This window comes from Rhipicephalus microplus, chromosome 2 (assembly GCF_043290135.1).
Source record: "Rhipicephalus microplus isolate Deutch F79 chromosome 2, USDA_Rmic, whole genome shotgun sequence".
NCBI lineage: Eukaryota > Metazoa > Arthropoda > Arachnida > Ixodida > Ixodidae > Rhipicephalus > Rhipicephalus microplus.
The window spans coordinates 90355552-90378964 of record NC_134701.1 but is presented as its reverse complement, the minus strand read 5'-3'; the positions used below and the strand labels follow the sequence as shown (position 1 = coordinate 90378964).

The 23413-nt window shown below is 46.7% G+C and overlaps 2 protein-coding genes across 2 annotated transcripts in view; one reads left to right on the top strand and one right to left on the bottom strand.

The window, feature by feature from the left end:
* Positions 1–23413, bottom strand: part of RpLP0-like (ribosomal protein LP0-like) — a 109854-nt gene that overhangs the window by 5077 nt on the left and 81364 nt on the right. Inside the window, exon 7 of the mRNA XM_037422069.2 lies at positions 17812–17888. Coding sequence (XP_037277966.2) covers positions 17812–17888 — 77 coding nt within the window. The remainder of the gene's footprint in view (positions 1–17811; positions 17889–23413) is intronic.
* On the top strand, positions 12953–15137 carry LOC142796312 (uncharacterized). Its single transcript, XM_075886624.1, has one exon. It carries the CDS (start codon positions 13003–13005, stop codon positions 14989–14991), a length of 1989 nt encoding a protein of 662 aa, XP_075742739.1. The 5' UTR covers positions 12953–13002; the 3' UTR covers positions 14992–15137.

The following is a 23413-nucleotide window of genomic DNA, read 5'->3' as shown; positions in this document are numbered from 1 at the left end:
CGTGTGGCGAAAACAGTTTGAAAGAATAGCACAACGATGCCATTATCTTCGGCGCCTTTTTTTCTTACAGAAGCCTGGGCTCACTCCTGCTGAAGTGTCCGGCACCTGCTGTTTGACACTGAAAAACAAACAGCCCACTATAGGCCAATAGGTGACACGAATAATGGGAGGTATTTGAATGAGATGCACTTTTCGCCACTGGGTGCCGCCATGTGCTGGTGTTGCGCTCCATCAGGGTGTCTACCAATTTGCTTTATAAAAATTCCCTGAATTTTCAAGGTTTTCCATGATGATTTAAAGCAAATTCAATGACACGTCTGTTCGGAAAACTCTGTGTACTGAAAATAGACCCTCGAGTGACAAAAAACAACAACAAAAAAACTTGGGCACTACTATAAAATAAGTATATAAATGTACCACAAGCGCTGGGAATGTTCTAAGCATGTGCGGTAAATATGAAAAAAATGCGTAAATCTGGACAAAATGAAATCTCCGAGTGAGAGAGTAAGTAATTTGGTTGTTTAATGTTTGGAAGAACCAGAAAGCAAACACAGGAGTTTAAATTAACAGCAGCTAAATGTTTAGAGGAGCCCACGACAGTCCTACCATGTAGCCAAAGCATCTAGAAAACGTAGAAGTGGCACCATCTCGTGGCATCTGTGTAAAAAAAGAACGCCAGAGCCCGGTTGGTTCCGCCACTAGAATATATTCTAGTTCACTATAATGGTTACAGCCCAGGCTGCTTAGGCTGTGGATTAGATTGGATATGATACGACAAGGATTGCTATATTTACTATTGATTTGCATCCCCACCTAAATTGAACGCCTCTAGTATATACTTTTTAGGAAAAGAAAAACAAAACACTACCATACCTGCCAAGTTTGGAGAAACGCAATCCGGGAGATCCACAAAATGGGGAGGGGGGGGGGGGGGGGTATTGTGATAGCAATTATATGAACACTGTCAGCGGAAATTTGTGGTCGCCGCTGATCTGTACAAAGTCCAAATCGACAACATCAGTCACGCATCGTTTGTTTTAGGAGTAAAAGTGCCCTAGCGCTAGGGACCATCGCGGCTGAAGCAGAGATGAAACGACCCAGTGGTGTACGAGGCCTGCCATCGCTTCCTTACGAGTTATTTTGTCTGGCAAGGGACCATAGTACAGTCCTGCCAACCACTCGCCTTCCCCCAGCTCAACCTTCTTCGCTCATAACCCGAGAAAACAGGCAGTGTCAGGCACTCTTTTTGGCAACCCTTGCGATTGAGCAAGAAACACCCAAGAATGTTGGAGGAAAAAGGTAAGGATATCGGGGGAGGAGCCCTCAATATGGGGGTTGGGGATAAAAAAGACAGTGAGGAGAAAACGGTCCGAATATAAAAAGAGAAAAAAATTTAAAAAAAAGTTCGGACTTGCGAAAGGGAGAAGGGGCTAGTTAGTATGAGGCACCAATTACCGGCATGTTGTGTGTAGCGCAATTAATGCGGCTGATGCAGAGTGCGTAGTCAGTTCCCGACCAGTCAACTAGAGAAGCCGGTCGGTTCCGCGAAGGCGAACGCGGAAAACCCGAGCACGGGAAAGAAAGAAGAATCCTTCGTTCGCACGGTTCACGAGCAGAGCCGTCAAGGTCGCCCCCGTTCGGGACTAGAAGGAGAAGGCTTACTCGGAAGAGCGTCTGGCAAGAGGCAGGTTAGGCGCCACCGTCTGAGTTTAGGCCATTGTTGGCATGCACGCGTGCCATTGAGAATGACGCGGGGACACGACCACTTGGCTGACCGAGACATAGTGGCGGCAGGGAGAAGAGCATAACCTCCCCCACTGTACGTCATTACTGAGTGCTGTGAGGATGTCGGGGCGCCTCGCTGTCGCATGCACACCTGGTAAGCGCACGGAGCCCAACGCTCGGCGTTCTTAAAAAGGCTTCGACGAAGCATCATTTAATGAGAGAGCTGACAGGGCTCGAGCGCGAGAACGGCCGCCGACGGAAGTCGGCCGACAGAGGCAGCACGGCCTGGCATGGGAGAGAGTGTCACACGCGGAGAACCTATCCCTTTGCGTGTACTATTTGGTAACGTGGTTTTTACCAATGCAGTGTCCATTATGAAAGTGCTTTTGCAATTGGTTGCGGCAATGTGAGCCCACACGTGTGATTGGCTTCTGTGAAGACTCTTTGTTCAACCGAGGGTTGAAAAGAGGATGTTTGAATCAGAAATAGAAAGCGGAAGTTCGGGCTTGGATTCGGGCAAACGCCTGAGGTTGCAATAAAGAGTCTCTTCACCGGACTACGGCTCTTCCTTCGCGCTGCCACCGTGCACTCGAGTCATCGAAGGTACCCATTCCGAACCTCAAACATCTTCCCTCCTTAGCTAGTATAAAAGCTAGTCGAGGAGGAGAAAATTAACTGGGCTGGATCAAAATCCGGGAGTCTCCCGGGTAATTCGGCAGACTTAACAGGTATGCACTACTACTCGTGTATTCTGTACACCTTGCATTGAACAGTGACTAATTACGTCACAAGAACGGAGCCTTACTGCATAATTTCCTTTCATTCTCTTCTTTTCCACTACGAGCACATGCATGTTGATTTTATTTCTTTGGGCTCTGACGCTTAGAGTTCGTCAAAGTCCTCAGATGCCTGCAATGAAAGCTAGGGGCAGTGGTTGAAGCGATGATGTTTGAACATGTGCTGGCAAGAAGGAATTTGTGAGAGCGCAACAGCTCCCTCGATTCCATGGATTTATCACAGATGCCGGTGGATTACCTTCGTTTGTTTACTCTTCTATGAATATAAGGCTACAAAGTAATCACAGATTTATTAATACCAGCTCAAGAAACTGAATCGAGAAATTTAGATGAAGTTACCTAACTCTACCCTTGAAAGGCGAGCTACCAGCAATAAGTGTGTAACCGAGGACGTTTGCCATAGCATCGCCAATAATAATGATGATAGTATTATTAATATTATAATGAAGGAATGATGACAACAAAAGGGAACAACAAGCATCATCGCAGAGTGAGGCACCACGAGATCGGCGCTCGAGCTCCTCCATCTTCCTCGTCCTGTCGCTATCTCGAATCTCCCACCTGCCCGTTTGGTTCGCCCAATAAACCTCTTAACATTTGGTGGATCGTGCTGGGTAATCACATCGCCTACAACCTGGAACTCCGATCCCGCACTCTGCCGTCGACCATGCAAGTTGACGCTGCCCAACAAACAGTACCTCTCGCGGCCGCTACTTGCCCCGGCCCGGTTCATCAGCGAGACCCCTGATCTTTGCCAGCACCGAAGACTAGGACGTCGAGGACTGGCTGTCGTCATATGAGAAAGTCAGTGGACCCAACAGGTGGGATGACGCTGCTAAGTTTGGCACTGTCAATTTTTATCTCACCGACGTGGCCAAGCTGTGGTATACGAACCACGAAACCGAGTTCGCGAATTGGTCCGCCTTCAAGGAGGCGATATGTGCCGTTTTTGGTCGCCCTGCCTTACGGAAGCTACGCGCTGAACAACGGCTGCGCACACGGGCACAGGAGCCAGGTGAAACTTTCACATCGTATATAGAAAATGTGATCGATCTCTGCCGGCGCGCCGATGCTTCCATGAGCGAGAGTGTGAAGATACAGCACATTATGAAGGGCGTCGACGATGAAGTTTTCCAGATGCTTCTCGCGAAGTCTCCTAGCACTGTGGCAGAAGTAGTGACTTTGTGCCAAAGCTATGATGAATTGCGGAGGCAACGAGCTCAGCCGCGGCGCTCATTCCAGACAATCCAACCAGTGACCGCGCTGGACGTTATGACTGACCAGACAGACCTTCTCGCACAAATGAAAGACTTCGTGCGAGAGGAAGTGGCTCGGCAGCTTTCCCTACTGCCTTTTGCTCAACGCCAGGAGCTCTCGCAGCAACAGCCACTGCCACTGCCACACCCACCACCATTGGCTCCCATGCTCCGACATGTGGTCGAGGAGCAGATTTCCGAGGCTATGCCGGTGCCCTTGCAGCAGCCCCCCCCCGTCACCGTGCCTCTTACTTACGCTGAGGCACTAAAGCGGCAGCAGCCACACCACCCCCCGCCGTCCTAGGGACTGCCGGATACCTCAGCCCCGACTCAGCCGTCCACCGCCTGGCTTCCTCCCATCGCCACCACAGCCTCAACTCACCCGTCTGCCGCATGGGCTGCTCCCCTCGTCGCGAATACTTGGAGAACGCGCGATAACCGAACCATCTGTTTTGCGTGCGGCGGCCCTGGCCATATCGCCCGTTACTGCCGTCGTCGCGTGCCGGGATACACAGATGCCCGGACACAGAACAGCTTCATGGACCTTCCTTCATCTCGTCTGAAAAATTCTGATCCTCAGTCAAGCTAGTCTTCACAGGAATGTCAGCGTACTATGTCTGGTCGCTCACCTTCACCCCGTCGTCGCTCCCTGTCACCCATGCGTCGTCGGCCAGCTCTTGAACACGAGGGAAACTAACCGCCGCAGTTCAAGAGACAAGAACTGCGCTGTCAAAATGCTCAAGTCCTCGGACATTGCCGTCGAATATTGTCGAAGTTTTTGTAGAAGGTACTCGAGCATATGCTCTAGTGGATACCGGTGCTGCCGTTTCCATGATAGATGCTAAACTTTGCCGCAAGCTCCGAAAAGTGACGACGCCTCTTAATATGATGTCCTTGCAAACAGCGAATGGGGACCCGGTTCAGCCTGTAGCCGCCTGTACTATTCGACTGATGATCGGGAAGGACCACTACACTGTTGAGTTTATTGTCCTTTCGTCATGCTCACACGACGTCATACTTCAACGGGATTTTTTATCGCATAACCATGCGGTTATTGATTGTGCAAGATCGGAGCTTGAACCAACCAACCAGCCTCATACAGCCTACCGTACACAAACTCGTCGTTAAAGAAGGCACTGAAATTTCTCCGACAGCAGCTGTGTTGCTCCCCGTGTTCTGTGACGGCATTAGGGACGAAACTGCATTCTATGAACTCTTCCTTAGTCTCTTCCTTAGTCGAAGATCACTTCTTCTGCCTTATTCAACCCTCTCTATTTCTGAAGGAAACAGTGCTTTCTGCCTCATCAATCCCACTCCGTATCCCGTCGAACTGTTTCAAGGTTCTCGTGGACACGTGCATGCCATTGATGAGGAACAAATTTTTATCATGCGGCCAAATTGTTCTGGTGACTACGACGCCATCAGTGCCCTCAACCCTTACAATATACCACCGTCCGAGCTTTTCAATTCATCGATTGCCGACGGACTATCGCCATCTGAACGCTCTGATCTTCTTCAGCTGCTCTACCAGTTTCGTGAATCCTTTGACGTTGCTCAACCGACCCTTGGCCGAACTCCCATTTTTGTTCACTGCATCGACACAGGTTTCAAGGCGCCAGTACGACAGCGACCATACCGTTTCCGCCACGGAACGTCAGGTTATCACCGAACAGGTTGACGATATGCTCAAGCGCGACGTTATCCGACCTTCCCAAAGTCCATGGGCATCACCTGTCGTTCTTGTTAAGAAGAAGGAAGGTACAATTCGCTTCTGCGTTGATTACAGGCGCTTAAATAAGATCACTCGCAAAGACGTATACCCTTTGCCCAGGATTGATGACGCCCTTGATTGCTTACAAGGTGCCGAGTTTTTTTCGTCAGATTTGCGTTCGGGGTATTGGCAGGGGCCCTTAGCAGATGGTGATCGTCCAAAAACAGCCTTCGTGACACCGGACGGGCTATAGGAGTTCAATGTCATGCCCTTCGGCCTCGGCGATGCGCCGGCCACCTTCGAGCGCATGGTGGACTTGGTTCTGTGGGGTTTGAAATGGAATATATGCCTCTGCTACCTCGACGATATCATCGCCTTTGCACCCGATTTCGCAACACATCTTGTACGCCTGAAACATGTCCTCACGTGTCTGAAGAATGTGCAGCTCCAACTGAATCTCAAGAAATGCCACTTCGCTGCTCAGACGCTCACCATTCTCGGTCACGTCGTATCAAAATATGGCGTTCTTTCTAACCCGGCTAAACTACGCGCTGTCGCTGAATTCCCCAAACGGATGATTGTAAAACAGTTACGCAGCTTCGTAGAATTGTGCTCCTGCTTTCGTCGGCTTGTGCCCAACTTTGCCTCCACAACTGCCCCTTTGACCCAACTTTTAAGCAGTGCCAACGACATCTCATCATGATCTTCCGAATGTGATCACGCATTTACAACTCTTCGCCGTCTCCTGACATCAACGCCTATATTGTGCCACTATGATCCCACGGCTGCAACTGAAATCCATACAGATGCCAGCGGTGTCGGTCTCGGTGCAGTTTTCGCTTAACGCAAGCCTGGATCCCCCGAGTATGTCGTCGCCTACGCCAGCAGAAAACTTAACAAGGCTGAGGTAAACTAGTGTTACCGAAAAAGAGTGCTTAGCCATACTTTGGGCGATTGTGAAATTTCGCCCATACTTATATGGCCGCACCTTTGCTGTAGTTACAGACCATCATGCCTTATGTTGGTTGTCGTCGCTGAAGGATCCATCAGGTCGCCTTGCTCGTTGGGCTTTGCGACTTCAAGAGTATGACATCCGCATAGTGTACCGTTCCGGCCGCCAACATACCGATGCTGATTCGCTCTCATGATCACCACTGTCAGCTGAGGTTGCCTCTATATCTTCTATAGAACACGCGCTGTCCGCTCTTGACATCGACACAATGACCTCTGCACAGCGTGATGATCCATGGATAACTTCGCTTCTGGACGTCTTATCTGGGGTACCGACACTTCCCACCACTCGAGCAATGCGATGCCAGGCTTCACACTTCACCATTCGAGGTGGCCTCTTGTACCGGCGCGATTACACACCAGACGACAGGAAGTGGCAGCTCGTTGTTTCCCGAAAGCTGCGCTCTACAATCTGTGCATCATTTCACTCCGACCCACAATGCGCTCACGCCGGTGTCTTTAAGACCTACGAACGTTTAAGGAAGCGGTACTACTGACGCGGGATGTTTACTTTCGTTCGACAGTTTATTCACGGCTGCCACGAGTGTCAGCGACGAAAACAGCCACCGAATGCAGGAGCAGCTCCACTACAGCCGCTTGTGTGCCCTGACCGCCCATTCGATCGCGTCGGAATCGACCTTTATGGACCACTGCCATTGACCACAGCAGATAACCGGTGGGCTATCGTTGTTGTAGATCACCTGACACGATACGCCGAAACCGCTGCTCTGCCTACGGCGACCGCTCAGGACGTCGCATCTTTCATCCTGCATCGGTTTGTGTTGCGTCACGGCCCTCCTCGTGAGCTCCTCAGTGACCGGGGCTGTGTATTTCTATCCGACGTAATCCAAGCACTTCTCCGTCGGTGCCATATTGTACACCGGATGAGTACTGCTTGCCACCCTCAGACGAATGGCCTGACTAAGCAATTTAATCGAACCCTGGGTGATATGCTCGCGACGCATGTGGCATCTGACCAAACGAACTGGGACCTGGTTTTTCCGTTTGTGACCTACGCGTACAACACCGCTACCGAAGTCACCACCGGCTTTTCGTCATTCTATCTTCTCTAAGGACGTCAAACATCGCACACAATTGACACTTTGCTGCCATACGTACCAGATGTATCTGAGTGAACGATCGTGTCTGAAGCCGCCCGTCACGCCGAAGAATGCCGCCAACTAGCGAAGCAGTTTACCGTAATTACTCGAATCTAACGCGCACCTTTTTTCCATTTAAGCGAGTTCATAAATCGCATGCGCGTTAGAATCGAGTACAAATAAAAAAATTACGGTCAATCTATTGCCATCAGCAAATCCAAAATGGCCGCCCCCTACGTGCGTCGGCATGGCACGTCGGCCATTTCTGCCTATGTGTTTCCCATGTGCGGCACTTCGTACGTGTTCTGAGGAGTTCATCATCTCAGCATCGACGGCGTGGAAGAGCCGACTCCAAAAACTCGAGTGCACCACGATGCCGCTTTTAAAAGAAAAGTCATCGCGTGTGCAGAAACGGACGAAATCGGGCCGCATCGCGGTCGTTCGGAGTTCCCGAAACGTGCGTGCGAGACTGGCGGAAACAAAAGCAGAAGATTGTCGACAGCAAAGCTTCACGCAAAGGCTTCAGTGGACCACAGCAGGGTCGGTTTCCGCAAATTAAAGAGCTGCTCGGCGAGTATGTGCTTGAGCAGCGAGCGGCACAGCGGCCCGTGACGACAGAACTGCTCCAAGTGCAGGCTATGCAATTAGTCTTAGAAAAAGGTTTAATGCGGAGCCAGTTTAAAGCGAGCAGGTGCTGGCTAACTAACTTTATGAAGAGGAAAGGCTTTTCCCTCCAAGGGGGAACATGCATATGCGAAAAGTTTTGCGAAGGAGTACGATGAAAAGCTTCACAGTTTTCAGAGGTTCGTCCTAAACTTGCGGCGCAACAACGGCTACCTGCTTGGGCAAATCGGGAATGCCGATCAGACGCCTCTTTACTTCGACATGCCTGGCACCACAATCGTCGAGAAGGGGGCAAAGCAAGTTCGCGTGCTGACATCAGTCCATGGTAAAACATAGTGACGGCAATGCTCTGTTACATGTCAGATGAACACAAGCTTCGCCCGTACCTCATATTTAAATGGAAGACGCTCCCGAAAGGAGTCGTTTTTTCGAGTGGTGTGATCGTGCGGGTTAGCGAGAAAAATCGGTGCGCGTTGCAATCGATGTCTTATGTTTTTTTTTTCGCGGTGGAAATCGAGTTTGCGTTACAATCGAGGGCGCGGTAGAATCGAGTAAATACGGTACTACGACTGACCAGCAACGCCAGAAAAAGGCCCGCGATGACGATCACCCTCCTGCCGAAAACTTCGCCCCTGGAACCCTTGTATGGCTGTATGTACCACCCTGTGCACCTGGTTTGTCTACCAAGCTACTTTCAAATTACCATGGTCCATACCGCGTGGTAGAGCGCACATCGCCCGTCAATTACGCCATTGAACCGCTTACGCCACTCGGTGACCATCCTCGGCGTGGACACGATATTGTTCAGATGGACTGCTTGAAGCCGTACTTCGACCCGCCCGTTCCCACCTGTTAGATCACCATAATGGCTTCATCTTTCTCGACGGGGGCAATTATAATGAAGGAATGATGACAACAAAAGGGAACAACAAGCATCATCGCAGAGTAAGGCACCACGAGATCGGCGCTTGAGCTTCTCCATCTTCCTCGTCCTGTCGCTATCTCGAATCTCCCACCTGCCCGTTTGGTTCGCCCAATAAACATCTTTACAATATTAATAATAAGAGGCATAATATAGTCCGGCAAGCCTCTGCTAATGGCAGTCCTAGCCGAACCCGAAGGCCTTGAAGCCGAGCCAAATCATGGTCAAGACAACCATGCACAAATTTAACTACGTGAATTATATTATGGTTGGAAAGTCAGATATGCTGTGTGGTATGTCACAGACAAAGACATCAACATAGTGTATGTACGAATATGGAAGCTAGGGAACACTTTAGACAATGTGTAGGACAAGTTGCCAAGCGAAAATTTCCACTGTCTCTTTTACATTAGACTGCCACAATTGTGACAACCAGTACATTGGTGAAACCACTGATTTCAAGAAAAGAGTTGAACAAAACACGAATATGACATCAGAAAACTACACATGACCTCATATGCACTTGCTGAACATGTGGATTGTACAGGCCACACTGACTGGTCAAGTGTGCGGGTTCTGGCCAAGGGAAAGCTTACATCATGCCTGCAGCTGGAATAACATCATATGCAGACAGTTGCACATTTGCTGAACAGGAGTGATGGGACACTTCCAAAAATGTAGTTCCGGTGCTTGCATCACGTACTTAGACGTACTTCATTTCATTTTTTCCTTTTCAGTTTATTGTTCTTTAGAAAAAGAAGTTACAAGATTAACAAATATAGACGCGAGGGTCACATTGTAAAAAAAAAAAACTATAGTGGGACGTTGTGCCTTTCTTATGGCTATTTTTATGAACAAAGCTGCCGTAGCGCGTGCTATTATGCCTGTAAACTTTGTATTTTTTGGTAGGTGCATCGTTTCGAGTTTTTCCTTAAAAGCAACAGTTGCTCCGAGTTTTTTTTTTTTTCACGCAACTTTTAGCTGTTCACTGTACTTGCAGCTGAAGAAGTGGCTTTTTATGCTTTGATCAATGGTAATGCTTATTTTTGTGATGGTCGCACAGTTACAGTTCGTTTCCATGGCAAGGCCAGATTTTTCAGAAATTCCCCGACTTTTCCAGATGGGTTCGAATTCCCCGACTTTTCCAGGTTGGTAGACACCTTGTCCATAGTCTTCTAACATCATACAGTAGCCACAATCGCACACAAGAGTCCCAATGGCAGAGAGCAATCCCATTTAATCATGCATGTTGATGTAACTTCTTTCTGTCCCTTTTTACTTTTATTTTTACACACTGCACCCCGTGAGGCCGGGGCTGCAGTATGTATTCATAGCTTCCAGCTAGCCCAGCAGGATGCGAGAAAAGAGAAAGCTTTTAAAGCGTGCAACAAATCTCTATAACTCCGGTCGTTCTTGACAGATTCGAGAAACGTTTTTGAGAATAAATTTCCAAGACAAGAGATTCTAATACAGTCACCGACCGATAAATCAGACACCGATAATTTAGACATGCCCAGTAATTCGGACAGCTGCCAGATCTGCATTCGATAATCCGGAACATGTTCGAAACTGGCATGCGCACCGAATCTGCAGCCAATATCTCCTCCGGTACCCATACAAAACAAAGTATGGCCTCGGAGATGAAAAACGAAAACAAATTGGTGATCTATGAGGCTTTCGATTGCCTCACAGCTTTAAAAATAGGAAATTCTGGATGCTCTACTCACCTCTGGGAGGTCGTACTGACACTGTGAACATCCTATGTTCCGCTATCCCCACGCTGTTATGGCGCTGTACTTTTATCGCCGCCATTCTGTCGCGTGTTTTTGCGGTACTGCGTTCTGCCTAATTCTGCGTGTCTTAAGTTTTGTCTAGAGACCTGCTTTAATTTGCACTCTGCTGTCCCAAATGATCTGCATTAAACGGAACTAACAGTGCCCTTACAGCCAGTGCCAAAACGTGACAGACATATACAACGCCAACCATGGCAATGAAAGCTGCCATCAGTCTCCACTTGCTTAGTGGTCACCCGCAAGTCGAAGTTGCCCGAGAGTTCAACGTTTCGAGAGTTGAAGAACTCAACAATGCAACTAAAGAACTGGACCTGCCAATCAGCACAACGAGCTCAAGTGCGGACGTTATTAACGACCTGCAAGGCTGCAATGTGTTGACTCCCGACGCAGTTACATTTGAAGACTTCGCAAATGTCGACAGTGATGTCACCGTATGCCGAATCAAATGACGATGACATAATTGAGCAGGTTCTGCAACCGCCATCAGTGATTCTGACTCTGATGATGGCGACGCACCGTGTGCTCCGGAGTAGTCGCAAGTGGACCTGTCTTGAGGCCCCACAATTCTTTCGTCGCCCTACTTGTGGTCCTACAGCGAGCATACCGCACTGGTGGAAATACAGACGAACTTAGTTCCATGTAAGCGGAATTGTGTGCAGACACGCATCGACAGCTTTTTCTGGCCACCGGGTCATCGAAGTGTCAATAAAAGCTTTTTTTTAAAGACGCATCTGTTTTTTTGGACATTCGATAATTTGAACTCATACTGAGGAAAATCGGTTCAGGACCCCGAAGGAACAAAAACAAACAAGGAAACACAATGCAAGTCTGTGTTATGTACTGTTGAGCCAGTGTTGTGTCTTGGTCAGTGTATGTGTATTGGCTAAATATTAGGACAGACAATGATGCCAAGAAACATATAGGAGTATTACTAGAAGTACAGTGGATTCTCAATAAAAAGAACCTGAAGGGACCAGAAAAATGTGTTCCATTTAACAGGAGTTCAATTTAGAGAGGTGAACTGGAGTGCAGTAGGCAGGGACGAAACCAATCATATCAGAGGCAGTTGTTCCATTTAAGCAGCAGTTCTGTTTTAACAGATTTCCGTTTACTGAGAGTCCACTGTAAATGTAACGTAAAATAGAAGAAAAAAAATGGACGAAAAGAAAACTTGCTGTGGGCAGGGACTGGACCTTCGGGTAACGCATCCGGTGCCCTAACAATTGAGCTACTTTTTAACGGCCATCTCTTAACTTTGCCCAGCTGTTCTAACAAATCATGGGATCTAGCAGCCAGGAGACATATCACTTGATTGAAGTTTGGTAATACACTCAATGTTTAAACTGTTGTGTTTTTTGGGAATGTTTTAAGGGGAGACGCGCCCTTTGAAAACCGAAAAATCGCGAAAAAGTCGATTTTTTGAAAACCACATACTCGGGCAGTATGACTCATAAACTGCCTCTACTGTAAATATCAATGTCTAATTCATCGCGAAAGTACGTCAAATAAATTTTATAACATGCCGCGGCAGCCGGCAAGCGGCGAGCGAGCGCCGAAAATACCCCAACTTCGCGCGCTCGCCATTTCTCAACCGCTCGGCCAATCGCCGCCATCTTGATGTTGTTTTGCTCGTGAATTCTTGCGCTTTTTTTTTCGCCACCCGCGGCAGTGGCGGTGGCGCTTCGAGGCGGGAGTCGCTCACGATTGGGGGGCTCGCGGAAGCTTTCGAATGTCCCGCTGCCTGGATGCGAAGCCGCGATTGGACAAAACGCGCGCCTCTCGAGGGAATGGGGGAACGCGCGGCTCCTATTGGCTGCTGCGCGCGATGACGTAGCTGCTTCTCCGGCATGCGCATCTCGTTGTCTGCACCGGCGCTTGCAATGCCGGCGTTCTTTGTGTGCCCCGTTTGCTATCATTCCGATCAATCGTCACACGTGCTCCTCTATCTTTCACCGTCTTCACGAGACGATCTTCTACCGTCTTCACGAGACGATCTTCTACCGTCTTTACGAGACGATCACTACCGTCCTCACGGGACGCGGATTGTTGCGCTGACGGTCACGATGGGCATTTCGAAGTTCAAGACTCGGCACGCGTTCGGTTCAAGAAAGCGTCAGCTGAAGCTCGTACGCATGGCGAAGCTCACCTGCACGCCCACGCGCGGCGACAGTTGCACCGATGCTTCCGCTTCATCTTTTCAAGACGATTGCGTCGACGCTTCTAGCGACGAGACTTCTACACCATCGGCACAAGGATCCGTCGTGACGAGTGAGGCTGGTGTTTCGTGCTCAAGTGCGCCTGGTGTGTCGCGCTCGCCAACCGCATTGATTCCGGCCCCGAACAGTGAGACCGCGTCGTCGACTGTGCACATCCAAACACGTTTTCGGACGTGCGAGGAGTTGGCGACGGCGGAGAGAGAACGTGCTGCTGTGCAACGAAAGCTTGGCGCTATGCCAGCGACCGAGAGGAAGTTTCAAGCGATGATGCCTGAACCCGAAGCTGCCACCGCTACGACCGAAGGCGAGAGATATTTCCTCGTGCAAGGGGATGCCCTTAGCGACATGCTGTCCAAGACCCCGTGCCCGCGCTGCCTCGGGACCGGGATGAAAGTTCAAGGAGGCACCCAGCTTGGACTTGCCACGAAGCTTGAGCTGGTAAGTCCACATTGTGGAATAGTTTCAAGTTCGTGGAGCTCTGCTCGTCAGAACGAGTCAAGGGCCTTCGACGTGAATATAAGAGCCATTACGGCCATGAAACAAATAGGGAAGGGACAGACAGCCCTCAACGACTTTTGGGCAACTATGAATGTTTCCCACCGTGGCCTGCACCACAGAACTTTCCAGAGGCACCTGAAGCAATTCAGAGAACCACAGCAACAGACCCTGGATAAATTCTATGAAGAATCGGCTTCTGCTGTGAAAAAGGTGTACAAGGAGATGGACCCATCTTTCTGCAAGGACATTACAGTGAACTATGATGGCACGTGGCATAAGCGCGGACATACATCTCACATTGGAGTTGGTGCAATCATCGAGTATCACACAGGCCTCATCTTGGATGCTGTAGTTTTATCGAATCAGTGTCTCGGCTGCCAGGTAGGACCGAAGCCTGAAGACGAGGGCTATGCAAGCTGGTTGAAGCACCATGTGTGCCAAAAAAACACTGATGCCAAGTCTGGGAGGATGGAGGTTGAAGCAGCTGTAACTCTGTTCTCACGTTCACTGTCCAAGCATAACCTCCGGTATACAACCATTGTATCTGATGGGGACAGCGCCACATTCTCTGCCCTTCAACAAGACAATGTTTATGGGCTAGTCCCTATTGTGAAAGAAGAATGCTTGAACCATGTCCGGAAGAGGATGGGCACAGCCCTACGTAATCTTGTGCAGAAAAGCGAACAGGCTCTGGGAGGGAAGGGCAGATTGACAAAAGCCCTTATTGATAAACTCACAGACTATTATGGCTGGGCACTGCGGAACAATTCAAACAATGTGGCTGCAATGCAGCGTGCAGTGATGGCGTCATATTATCACGTCACCTCAACTGACGAGGATCCTCACCATGACTTGTGCCCGGAAGGTGCAGACTCGTGGTGCCGTCATAATGCCTGCAAGGGGAATGGCGTGCCACCTCCAAAGCACAAATACAATCTTCCGGGCTACGTTGCAGAAGCGCTGCTGCCAGTCTACCAGCGCCTTTCGCAGGCTTCTCTACTGCAATGCTGCCTGGGAGCAAAGACGCAAAATGCATCGGAGTCATTCCATTCTGTCCTATGGTCCTTGATGCCCAAGGAGCAACATGCATCATTGATTGCTGTCGAGACAGCACTGCATGACGCAGTTTTGCGGTATAATGCCGGCTGCTACAGGGCCACCCAAGAGTTGTCGTCATCAGTGGGACTCCCACCTGGCCACCTAACCATTCAACGAGCTACAGAGAAAGACTCTCTGCGTCTGAGAAAGGCTCAGAAACGGATGAACGAGAAGCAGGAAAAGCGGCAAAGAAAAAGAGAGCCTAAGGACACATCTAGCTACTCTGCAGGGTCATTTTAGACCATAATAAATGTTTGAAACTTTCGAAGTCAATTTTCTCAGAATGACTTTTTTGGCCAGTGAGGCTGCTTAGTCAGGTGATCTCTCTGGAACTGCTGGTCTGATTTCTATCAGGTTTTTTTTATTATGCACCTTAATAAATTGCCCAGGGCAAGACACGCCCGCTTTTTCAATTTATTGTGTCTGTAATTTGTAATAATTAACTAAAACTTCATTGATGAGAGCCAAATTGTGAACACTAAATTCAGTGCTCTGCTAACATTTTTTGGCAAGGAAATTTAAAAAAAGGGCTCTGTCTTGCCCTAAAGCACCTATCAAGGAATCATCATAGTGAATTTCACAGTGCTAGCACATTTTTCAAATTCTCCAGACCCTGACTAAGGGACCCATGTGGACTACCCTGATAAATGGCTGTAACTTGGGAACCAGTGAACATAACTGCATGAAACTTTGTGGTTATTCAAATGGCTTTGCTATTAGTGTACCCTGAAAATTTCATTAAGATATCTCAACAAACAAAAAAGTTGCCCTTCGAAGGTAGCCTCCCCCCTTAAGAGACAAACAATGGTATAACTGGATTAGGCGTATACCCTTTGTTGGGAGTGGGAAACCATACGAAATGAGACCGTATCATCGTTACACTCTATTCAGTATACCCTGCTGTTGTGGTTTTTCTATTTTAATTATACAAGAATGTAGCAGCATCTACGTTAGCTGAAATATATGGTTCTCCAAAGAGCGTGGCCTTCTTTGAGCACTTGCAGCTTACTTCAATGAGTCGTATGTTTTTTACAGCGAAAGCTATTACGAGACCACAACAACAGTCACATGTGCCATAGTTGTCCACTGCCAGTGTCCGTAACCACTGTTGCGTAAATTAAGAAAAACAAAGCTAAGTAAAGAACAATCACGGACACAATGAAATTCGAACCGGGGTCCCCTGGATAGCAGTCGAGTATTCTACCACCGAGCCACGCCGGTGCTTGAAACTCCATTGCAAAAAAACCTTAGGCATGCAGGTTTTGTGCCGGGAAAGGAATCGCCTTAACATGGGAAAGGAATCGCCTTAACATGAGCAATGAAGCATTTTAAAAAAGCAAAGGAACAACCAGATGTCACACAATAAAAATCGCGTAACTAGCGGTGTCACAAACATCGAGCATTCTCGACTGCGTGCCCCTTCATCGAAGGGAGGGCGCCCTTGAATTTGGAAGACTTCTAGCAACTAACGACTCAGTAATGGTGCCGTCGCGTCTTCCCTGCAGAGAAGGGGGCATGTATGCATTCGGGGGGATGCGTACGCCCCGAAGAGAATTAAACTGCTTCGGCAGCTGACGTTCAACCAACGAGAAGAGCAGTTGTCGGTGTCATCAGCCTCGCGTAGGCGGCGAGCATGGAGCTCAACATATTGAGAGGGCTGCAACACTGGGCACCCTAGTTGTCCGCTAAGCTGGCGAGACCATAAGCGGCACCCCGTCGAACTCCCTTACGTGAACCATGAGCTGGACTGGTGTGTATAGAATTTTGCATTATCATTTATTTTAAAACTGTTATTTTTTATTATACCCAGCTTTAAATATTCAGCTGTGTACACTGTGTCGCACATAAAAACTTAAAAGCTCAAGCATGACCTCTTGGTAGTTCTTTGTATCTCTCTTAGTTTCCATCACGTCCACTTATTTTATTTTTATACCACATCGCATATATTTGTACTTTTACTGTCCTTTTAGAGCATACTTGTTTTGTAACTGTTCTTTTCATCACATATTTTTGTTGTCTCCTCTTAGTTAACTTTTGTTCAACTCCTGCCAATGCCCTTGTTTTAATTAAATGCTTGTTTGTGCTTAATCAAATGGGCGTGTTAGCTTTGTGTAGGTCAGTCAGACCCAAACATCACTACATGTGCAACCCCCACAGATCGACCGGCCTGCAAATAAATTTGAAATGTACCAATTGCAGGCCTAAACGTAAAGTGGAAGCCTGGGAATCTCCTGCACGCCGCTTTCAGATCGGCGGGGCCTCACTACAAAGTTGTTGAATGCAGCGACCTATGACAAAAGCTTCAGGCATAGCTTTTCATCGTATTCAGCCACAGATTAGGAAAAATTGCAAAAAATTCCTCGCAAGTGTGTAGCGGATACCACGTTCCTCCTAAGAATGATGAAGGATGGCATAGTGAATGCCTCCCTACGGCACAAAGATCGTGATGATTTATGGCGTAGTGGGTTACTTAAAGAGTGTTTAAAAAAGGTTTTGAAAGGCCGCTCTCCCAGCTTTCACTGCAACTGTGCTGCAAGTTCCGCACATGCCTGGCAATTTTTTTGTTTGTTTTAAACCCTTAGAAGTTTGCGACAGCATCGTTGATGTAAGTAACTGCATAAATGAAACCTGAAGCTCTGTCACATTGTGCAGAGCTACACAAGTACTCTGCAAACATAAAAAATCCATGTAGCTACTCTGTCTCTGCAGGCCCTCAGGTACTTCGACAGCATCGTTGATGTAAGTAACTGCATAAATGAAACCCGAAGCTCTGCCACATTGTGCAGAGCTACACAAGTACTCTGCAAACATAAAAAATCCATGTAGCTACTCTGTCTCTGCAGGCCCTCAGGTACTTCAAAGGGCCAAGAAAAAGTTCTAATGAGCCTTAATGTCTGCAGAAGCAAAGTCCTCAATACTGACTCTCAACATTTGGATGTTCGGGCAATTCAAAGCAGTAGTGCTTGAAGTTGGCCATTGTAGTGTCGACCTTCACACCCACGGGACAAGTAAAAGTATTCACACAACACTGTGCCCCTTACTAGATGCCTTAAAGCTTACCAGTATGCTTGCCTGTTCTGGCTTCAGCACCTCGCCTTCCTTGCACACTTCATGGTCCTTCACCAATGTCACCACACCTGTCAATGCAAGGAAATCATTGCAACACTGTACAAAGCATGTTATGGAAATTGCAACATTCACAAAACAATGCGATGTGACATGAAGTCTGGTTATTATGTATATATAGTGTGTTGAAGGAGCCCAGTGATAATACTTGGTCTTGACACTACGGTCTTTTAGCAAGTTACAAAAACACGATACACAAATACGGTAAGGCAGTAAGGTAGCACTCCTGCTTTCCATAGAGAGTGCATCAACCAGACAACAGGTTCCTCTATAATACGTAGGCTGTAGGCCAAAACGAGCCGTGACAGCCCCACAGTAATTTTTGAAAATGCTCTTGTGTTGTTTGGGTGCCTTTATCGGTTGAAGGTTAATGACAGGGAAAGGAGTAGAGGTACGAGATACCATACCATAATTGGGTACCGTAATTACGTACCTTGTTAAGAGACCCTGCTTTCGGAATGTCTAAACGTTTCAGAACATCTAAAATGTCATTATTATCAACAGCAGGGCTCCACTTGGAGAGAAATTAAGGTAAATGTAAGACACCACACGCACCACAAGTGAGACATTTTGAAATCATCTCAATGACATCAAAGCGTCCGACAACAATTAACCACTAGTAATCAAACCAGTTGCACACAAAAAAAGAAAACCTTCAATGCATTGCAGCACGTCATAAAGTTCAGCTTTTTCGTTTATGTTTTATTCATGCAAAAAGAACCCCTTGGTTAGGCTGGATGGATGGTGCCATCTAGTGGGGCCCACTTCAACAAGGCAAGCACAAAATTTTTTATTGTGAAAACATTGTGCATTCTACTTCTGGTGTAAATATGTTTCAGCGATGTACTCACAAATAAGTGGCCTTTTTAATAATTTTTTTTTTTTCAGGAATGCTAGGCAAATACAAACGTGTCAATGATTGTGGTTGCACAGAACAGGATGAGATGTCGACACCATTGCCCAGTAACCCTGTATTCCTACAACCCTTTGTGTACGTCGGCAGCCGAGCAGTAAAACGGGCAATGTTAGGCAAGGCAACTGCTACGTTAGAGAGGCCTGTTTTCAGCTGGGCGACTTGAACTGAGCTAATGCCGTGCGCACCACTAACACGTCATTTTATTTCAAAATAAGCATTTCCTTGGCATGAAAGTAGTACAACGAGGTTTCTTGATCGCTATTTCAACCATCAACAACGGCTTATTGTTTGCCTTTAGTGCCCCTTTAAAAATGAATCAGAATGCATTTGAATGGTTATAGAAATATAAAGTTGGAGAAATTTTTCACAAAGATGTGGCAGGAATGAAGGTATGGTGGTCACAATCGATCTTTTTACATTCTCTCCCAACACCCTTCGTTGGGGTAGCACCTTTGCATGTGCCCTTTCCGGTGTAGCGTTATGGCACCTGGCTTCAATGTTACGTTTTTGTCTTTTTATGCAACTTGAATGTGCTGATGGATGCTACAGGCAACGCATACTTCTTGTTGCCTGCTTCCCTTATTAGAGAAGGGAGAAAAAGTGTTTGTTCCCTTTCTTTTACATGTGCACTATAAGGCATACGTACGTACATAAAACATCTGTCCCGCCCTGTGTGGTTGGGTACTTTCTCTGTGCTCAGCTTGTTCTCAACCTTTGAGCATGAACTGAGCCTATTACTCAACAAATGGGTTTCGACCTTTCGAACACTAGTGCCCACCACCAAGCTGATCAGCATCTATGACTGAGCCCAGTGGTGAAATGCATGAGAAAATGCGCGTCTGCTCGGAGCCTCGACTAGCAGTACGTGCACTAGGCTGTTCCAGGAATCAGACACCACAATAATTCTTTTGAGCACTGCTACCGTCATCCTTCATTCCTTTTTTGAACGGTACCACGAAGCTATGAAGAAATCAGTTTCAACGCAACAATGAAGCAATAAATGTGAGAACAATAAATTATTTGATACACTGTAATGCCGGCAGCTCTCTTGGATTTGATATCACGTAGCTCTACAAAAATGCCAGGGAGCGATGCTCTTTTTGCACAGTCTCTTCGCATTGACAGCATAACATGTAGAACGTTTTACGAGTAGGCTTGTGGGAATATTCAAACTGCTTCCAGTATTCGAACGAATATTGCTGTATTTGAATTCAGTACAATTTGAATTTATATTGCAGAAATTTTTTCAAAAACGAACGAATAAATGTATAATAATTCACATGTAAGCCCGGGTAAAGATGGTTTCTCTGCAATAAAGGGGTGCTAAGCTGTGAAAACACCTACTTAACATAACTTTCTGTAAAAGTTATTTCTCTGCAGTGAAGGACTGCCAAACCATGAAAACATTTATGCAAAAGAAATCCACTCTGCAAGTTCCCCTCCAAGGTTATAAGAACATTATACCCTCACAACGATTCATCAATTTTTTAAGGTTCAAATGCTTTTTATTCTGGCTTATATGCTATAAGTATAGTAAATTTTAAAACATAACATAAGTAAATTTTAAAACATAACATACTTTATAGATTATCACTTGTATTCAGCCAAAAGTCAAATCTCTTTACTATACGGAGTTGTTTCCACTTCCTATGAACAACAAAAAAGACATTTATACGGGAATTGTATAAGTTTAAAAAGAATACAGTGGAACTCCAATTATATGACTTTCAGAGGACCACGCAAAACTGTCGTATAATCTGAGCATTGTATAACTGAAAAACTAAAATTATGGGCAGTGACACTTAGCCTTGCCCCCAAAAATGGGTTCAGGCTGCCTGAATAAGCCCACGGCAAGACCATGTGCCTCCGCAAGGAAAGTAGATTACATTATTTTTGCCAGAGGCACCTAATGGCAGCATTACTCAGTTAGAGAAGGTGCGGGCAAATCTTTATGCATAACTTAAAAAAAAAAATCAAACACAACAAGCATCTTTTTACCAATAACTAAAGCCCGAAAATAGCCTGCGCACCAAAACTAAACTGAAACCGTGCTGCCAACAGCCTTCCATCAGTAGAGTCCAGGCACAGTGTCATCGCTATCACATAATGGCGACTGACCACGAGTTTGCGTAGAATGCTTTCGTGCGCGATCAAGCTGCACGTGTTGTAATTTGTTGGCTTGCGAAGTGCAACAAGTCATGTCCCGCTGTTATTATAAACATTGACGTTAAGTGAAAGTAGTTTTGCACTGTGAAAACAGCTGTGCCACACCCTTAAGTGTGCGCAAGCCTGTGACTGCGAGTGCGACAAAGGCTCGAGATTGGCTGTACATCGACCAAAAAAAAGTTTTCATGAACCGAAACTGCGAAAATATCAGCTTTGCGGCCCGCTGAAGCTACTCTGTGTGGATAGAGCTTGACAAGAAAATGACACCGGATACATAGGCATGCGATCGAGGCGTATACAGAAAATTATGAACTTCTTGAAGAATAAATTTTAAGTTAAATTCTAAGACAACCTGTCCCTCTACTTTTCCAATTGTTGACCTAAAGGAACGCAAGTTCATATTTTGCACTCGTGCATGTTTGGACAACATTTGATTCGAATAAAGGTGGCTTTTTCTTTCGAGCGGAATCTGAAAGTCATCGTAAGATGTCAGGTCGGCATAAAACTGTGTCGTATAACCAAGGTTTTTAATACATTACTTTTATGGTATTTTTCCAGGACCAAACCGATATGTTCTAAAATGCGGGTTTCGTGCAACCAGGGGACATATAATCAAAGTTCTACAGTACTATGCAGGTTTGTTGCATTATCACAAATATGCCCCTTTTTCTTTATATTATGTGATACATACTATTTGAATCCGTTTCGAGATTATTCAAGCAAAATCACTATTTGCATAAGGTCATTTACGAGTTATATGCACTGATGCCTGCCGAGATATCGGATGTGGCAGCGATTGCAACCCAACCCTTATAATAAATGTTCAGCGCTGCTGCTCGAGTGATCACTGCCTTAACGAAACTGAAACTAGAATCACCATTTCAATAAAACTGAAAACACGATATTTCAGCCGTGTTTTTGGGTATGGAGCTTGATGGCTGTCGCGCTTTGCGGTTAAATTTAGGTGCTACGGCGCAGTAAGGCACTGACAAATGAGCTTGCCGCAATGCAGTTCAGTGCAGGATGGCGCAGGCAAACAAGTTTGGCACATGATGGTGCAAATGGCACTGCTGTTTCAACCCTGCAAAAAGGTTGGATGCTGATCGGCAGGTTCACTGAAATTGCTTGTCATTTCAAGCTCAGTGGAATATCAGCAGTTAAAGACCAGAAGATATCGGCTGCATATAAATAAAACAAAAATAAGAAACATAAAAAAAGTGGGGGGCGCATGAAAAACACCTTGGCAGAGTATGCAGAAACTTAGGTCACTAAGCTGATTAAGATAAAACCAAGATAGCAGTTAAAGAAAGAAATGTGACAAGATGCTATTTGGAATCCTTTATCACCCAAACAGATACCAGAATGAACTAAAATGACAGAATTCTTCCTCACATCCATGAGTTGATAATTGGGACAGCTGGTAGTACACGGTTAAACACTGTCGTCACCATCAACCTAGCTATTACCATTACAAGGCATAGGCCCCTCTCCCCCCTTCCTCCAGATCACCTGGTTTTGTTTGTTGTGGTCGCATTATACCAACGGGCTTTTTAATCTCATCTACAAGCAGGCAAACAAGTCTCCCTATGACAAGCTTGCCTTCTCTCCAGTGCTTTGCCACCTACTGCAAACCGCTGTTTTCTCCTGGCACTGCTAAAGATTAGTTTCTTGCATAATAGTTTTCAAACCAGCAGTTTTGCCTTGCCCATTCAATTCAGTTACCCTATTTACTCATATAATCCTCGCATTTTTTCGGTGGAAAACCGATGCAAAGGTGAGAGGGTGCCAGAATTACACGAAAAAAACTTTCCACAAAAACGTACAGAGCGAAAAAGAAAAAGAAGTGGCCGCAAGTCGGGATTCTCCCACCAGCAACTAACAGCAAGGATTAAGAAGTACTAATTGAAATTGACCTCAACAATAAAAGAAGAAGTTCAACACAAAGCAGGACTTATTTGAGACACAAAAAGTGCAAGCAAATAGTCGAGAATTAAAATACCATACACAAAGCTTGTGGGCGTTGCGGTTGCGTTCGTCACTCAACAGGAGCCCTCAAAAGGTAAGCAAGCGTAGGATGTCAGTATTGGGCTGATGACTATTTAACAGAATCGTCCGCAGCTTCCTTCTGAAGAAATAAAGTTTACCATCAATCCCAGTCTTAGGCACACGGCAGGCCCAACAAGTCTTGGTGGCTTTCAGCTGCCATCACCAGTAGCGAACACAAAACTCGTAGACTCCGAAGGGCCTACCTGCGGCCTTGTTTAGCGCATTATCAATCACTTTCAACTTGAAAGCAGCCATGTAGCTTCAGTATCGCCCCATACCGTACCAAGATTACCAACACAACATACAAAACACGCCGCAACGCGCACTTGCCGCTTTGGCTTGGATTGGATTGAATCCCCATGCAATAATAGTACGCTTGATGCCTAACAGATGACGCCAGATGGTGCG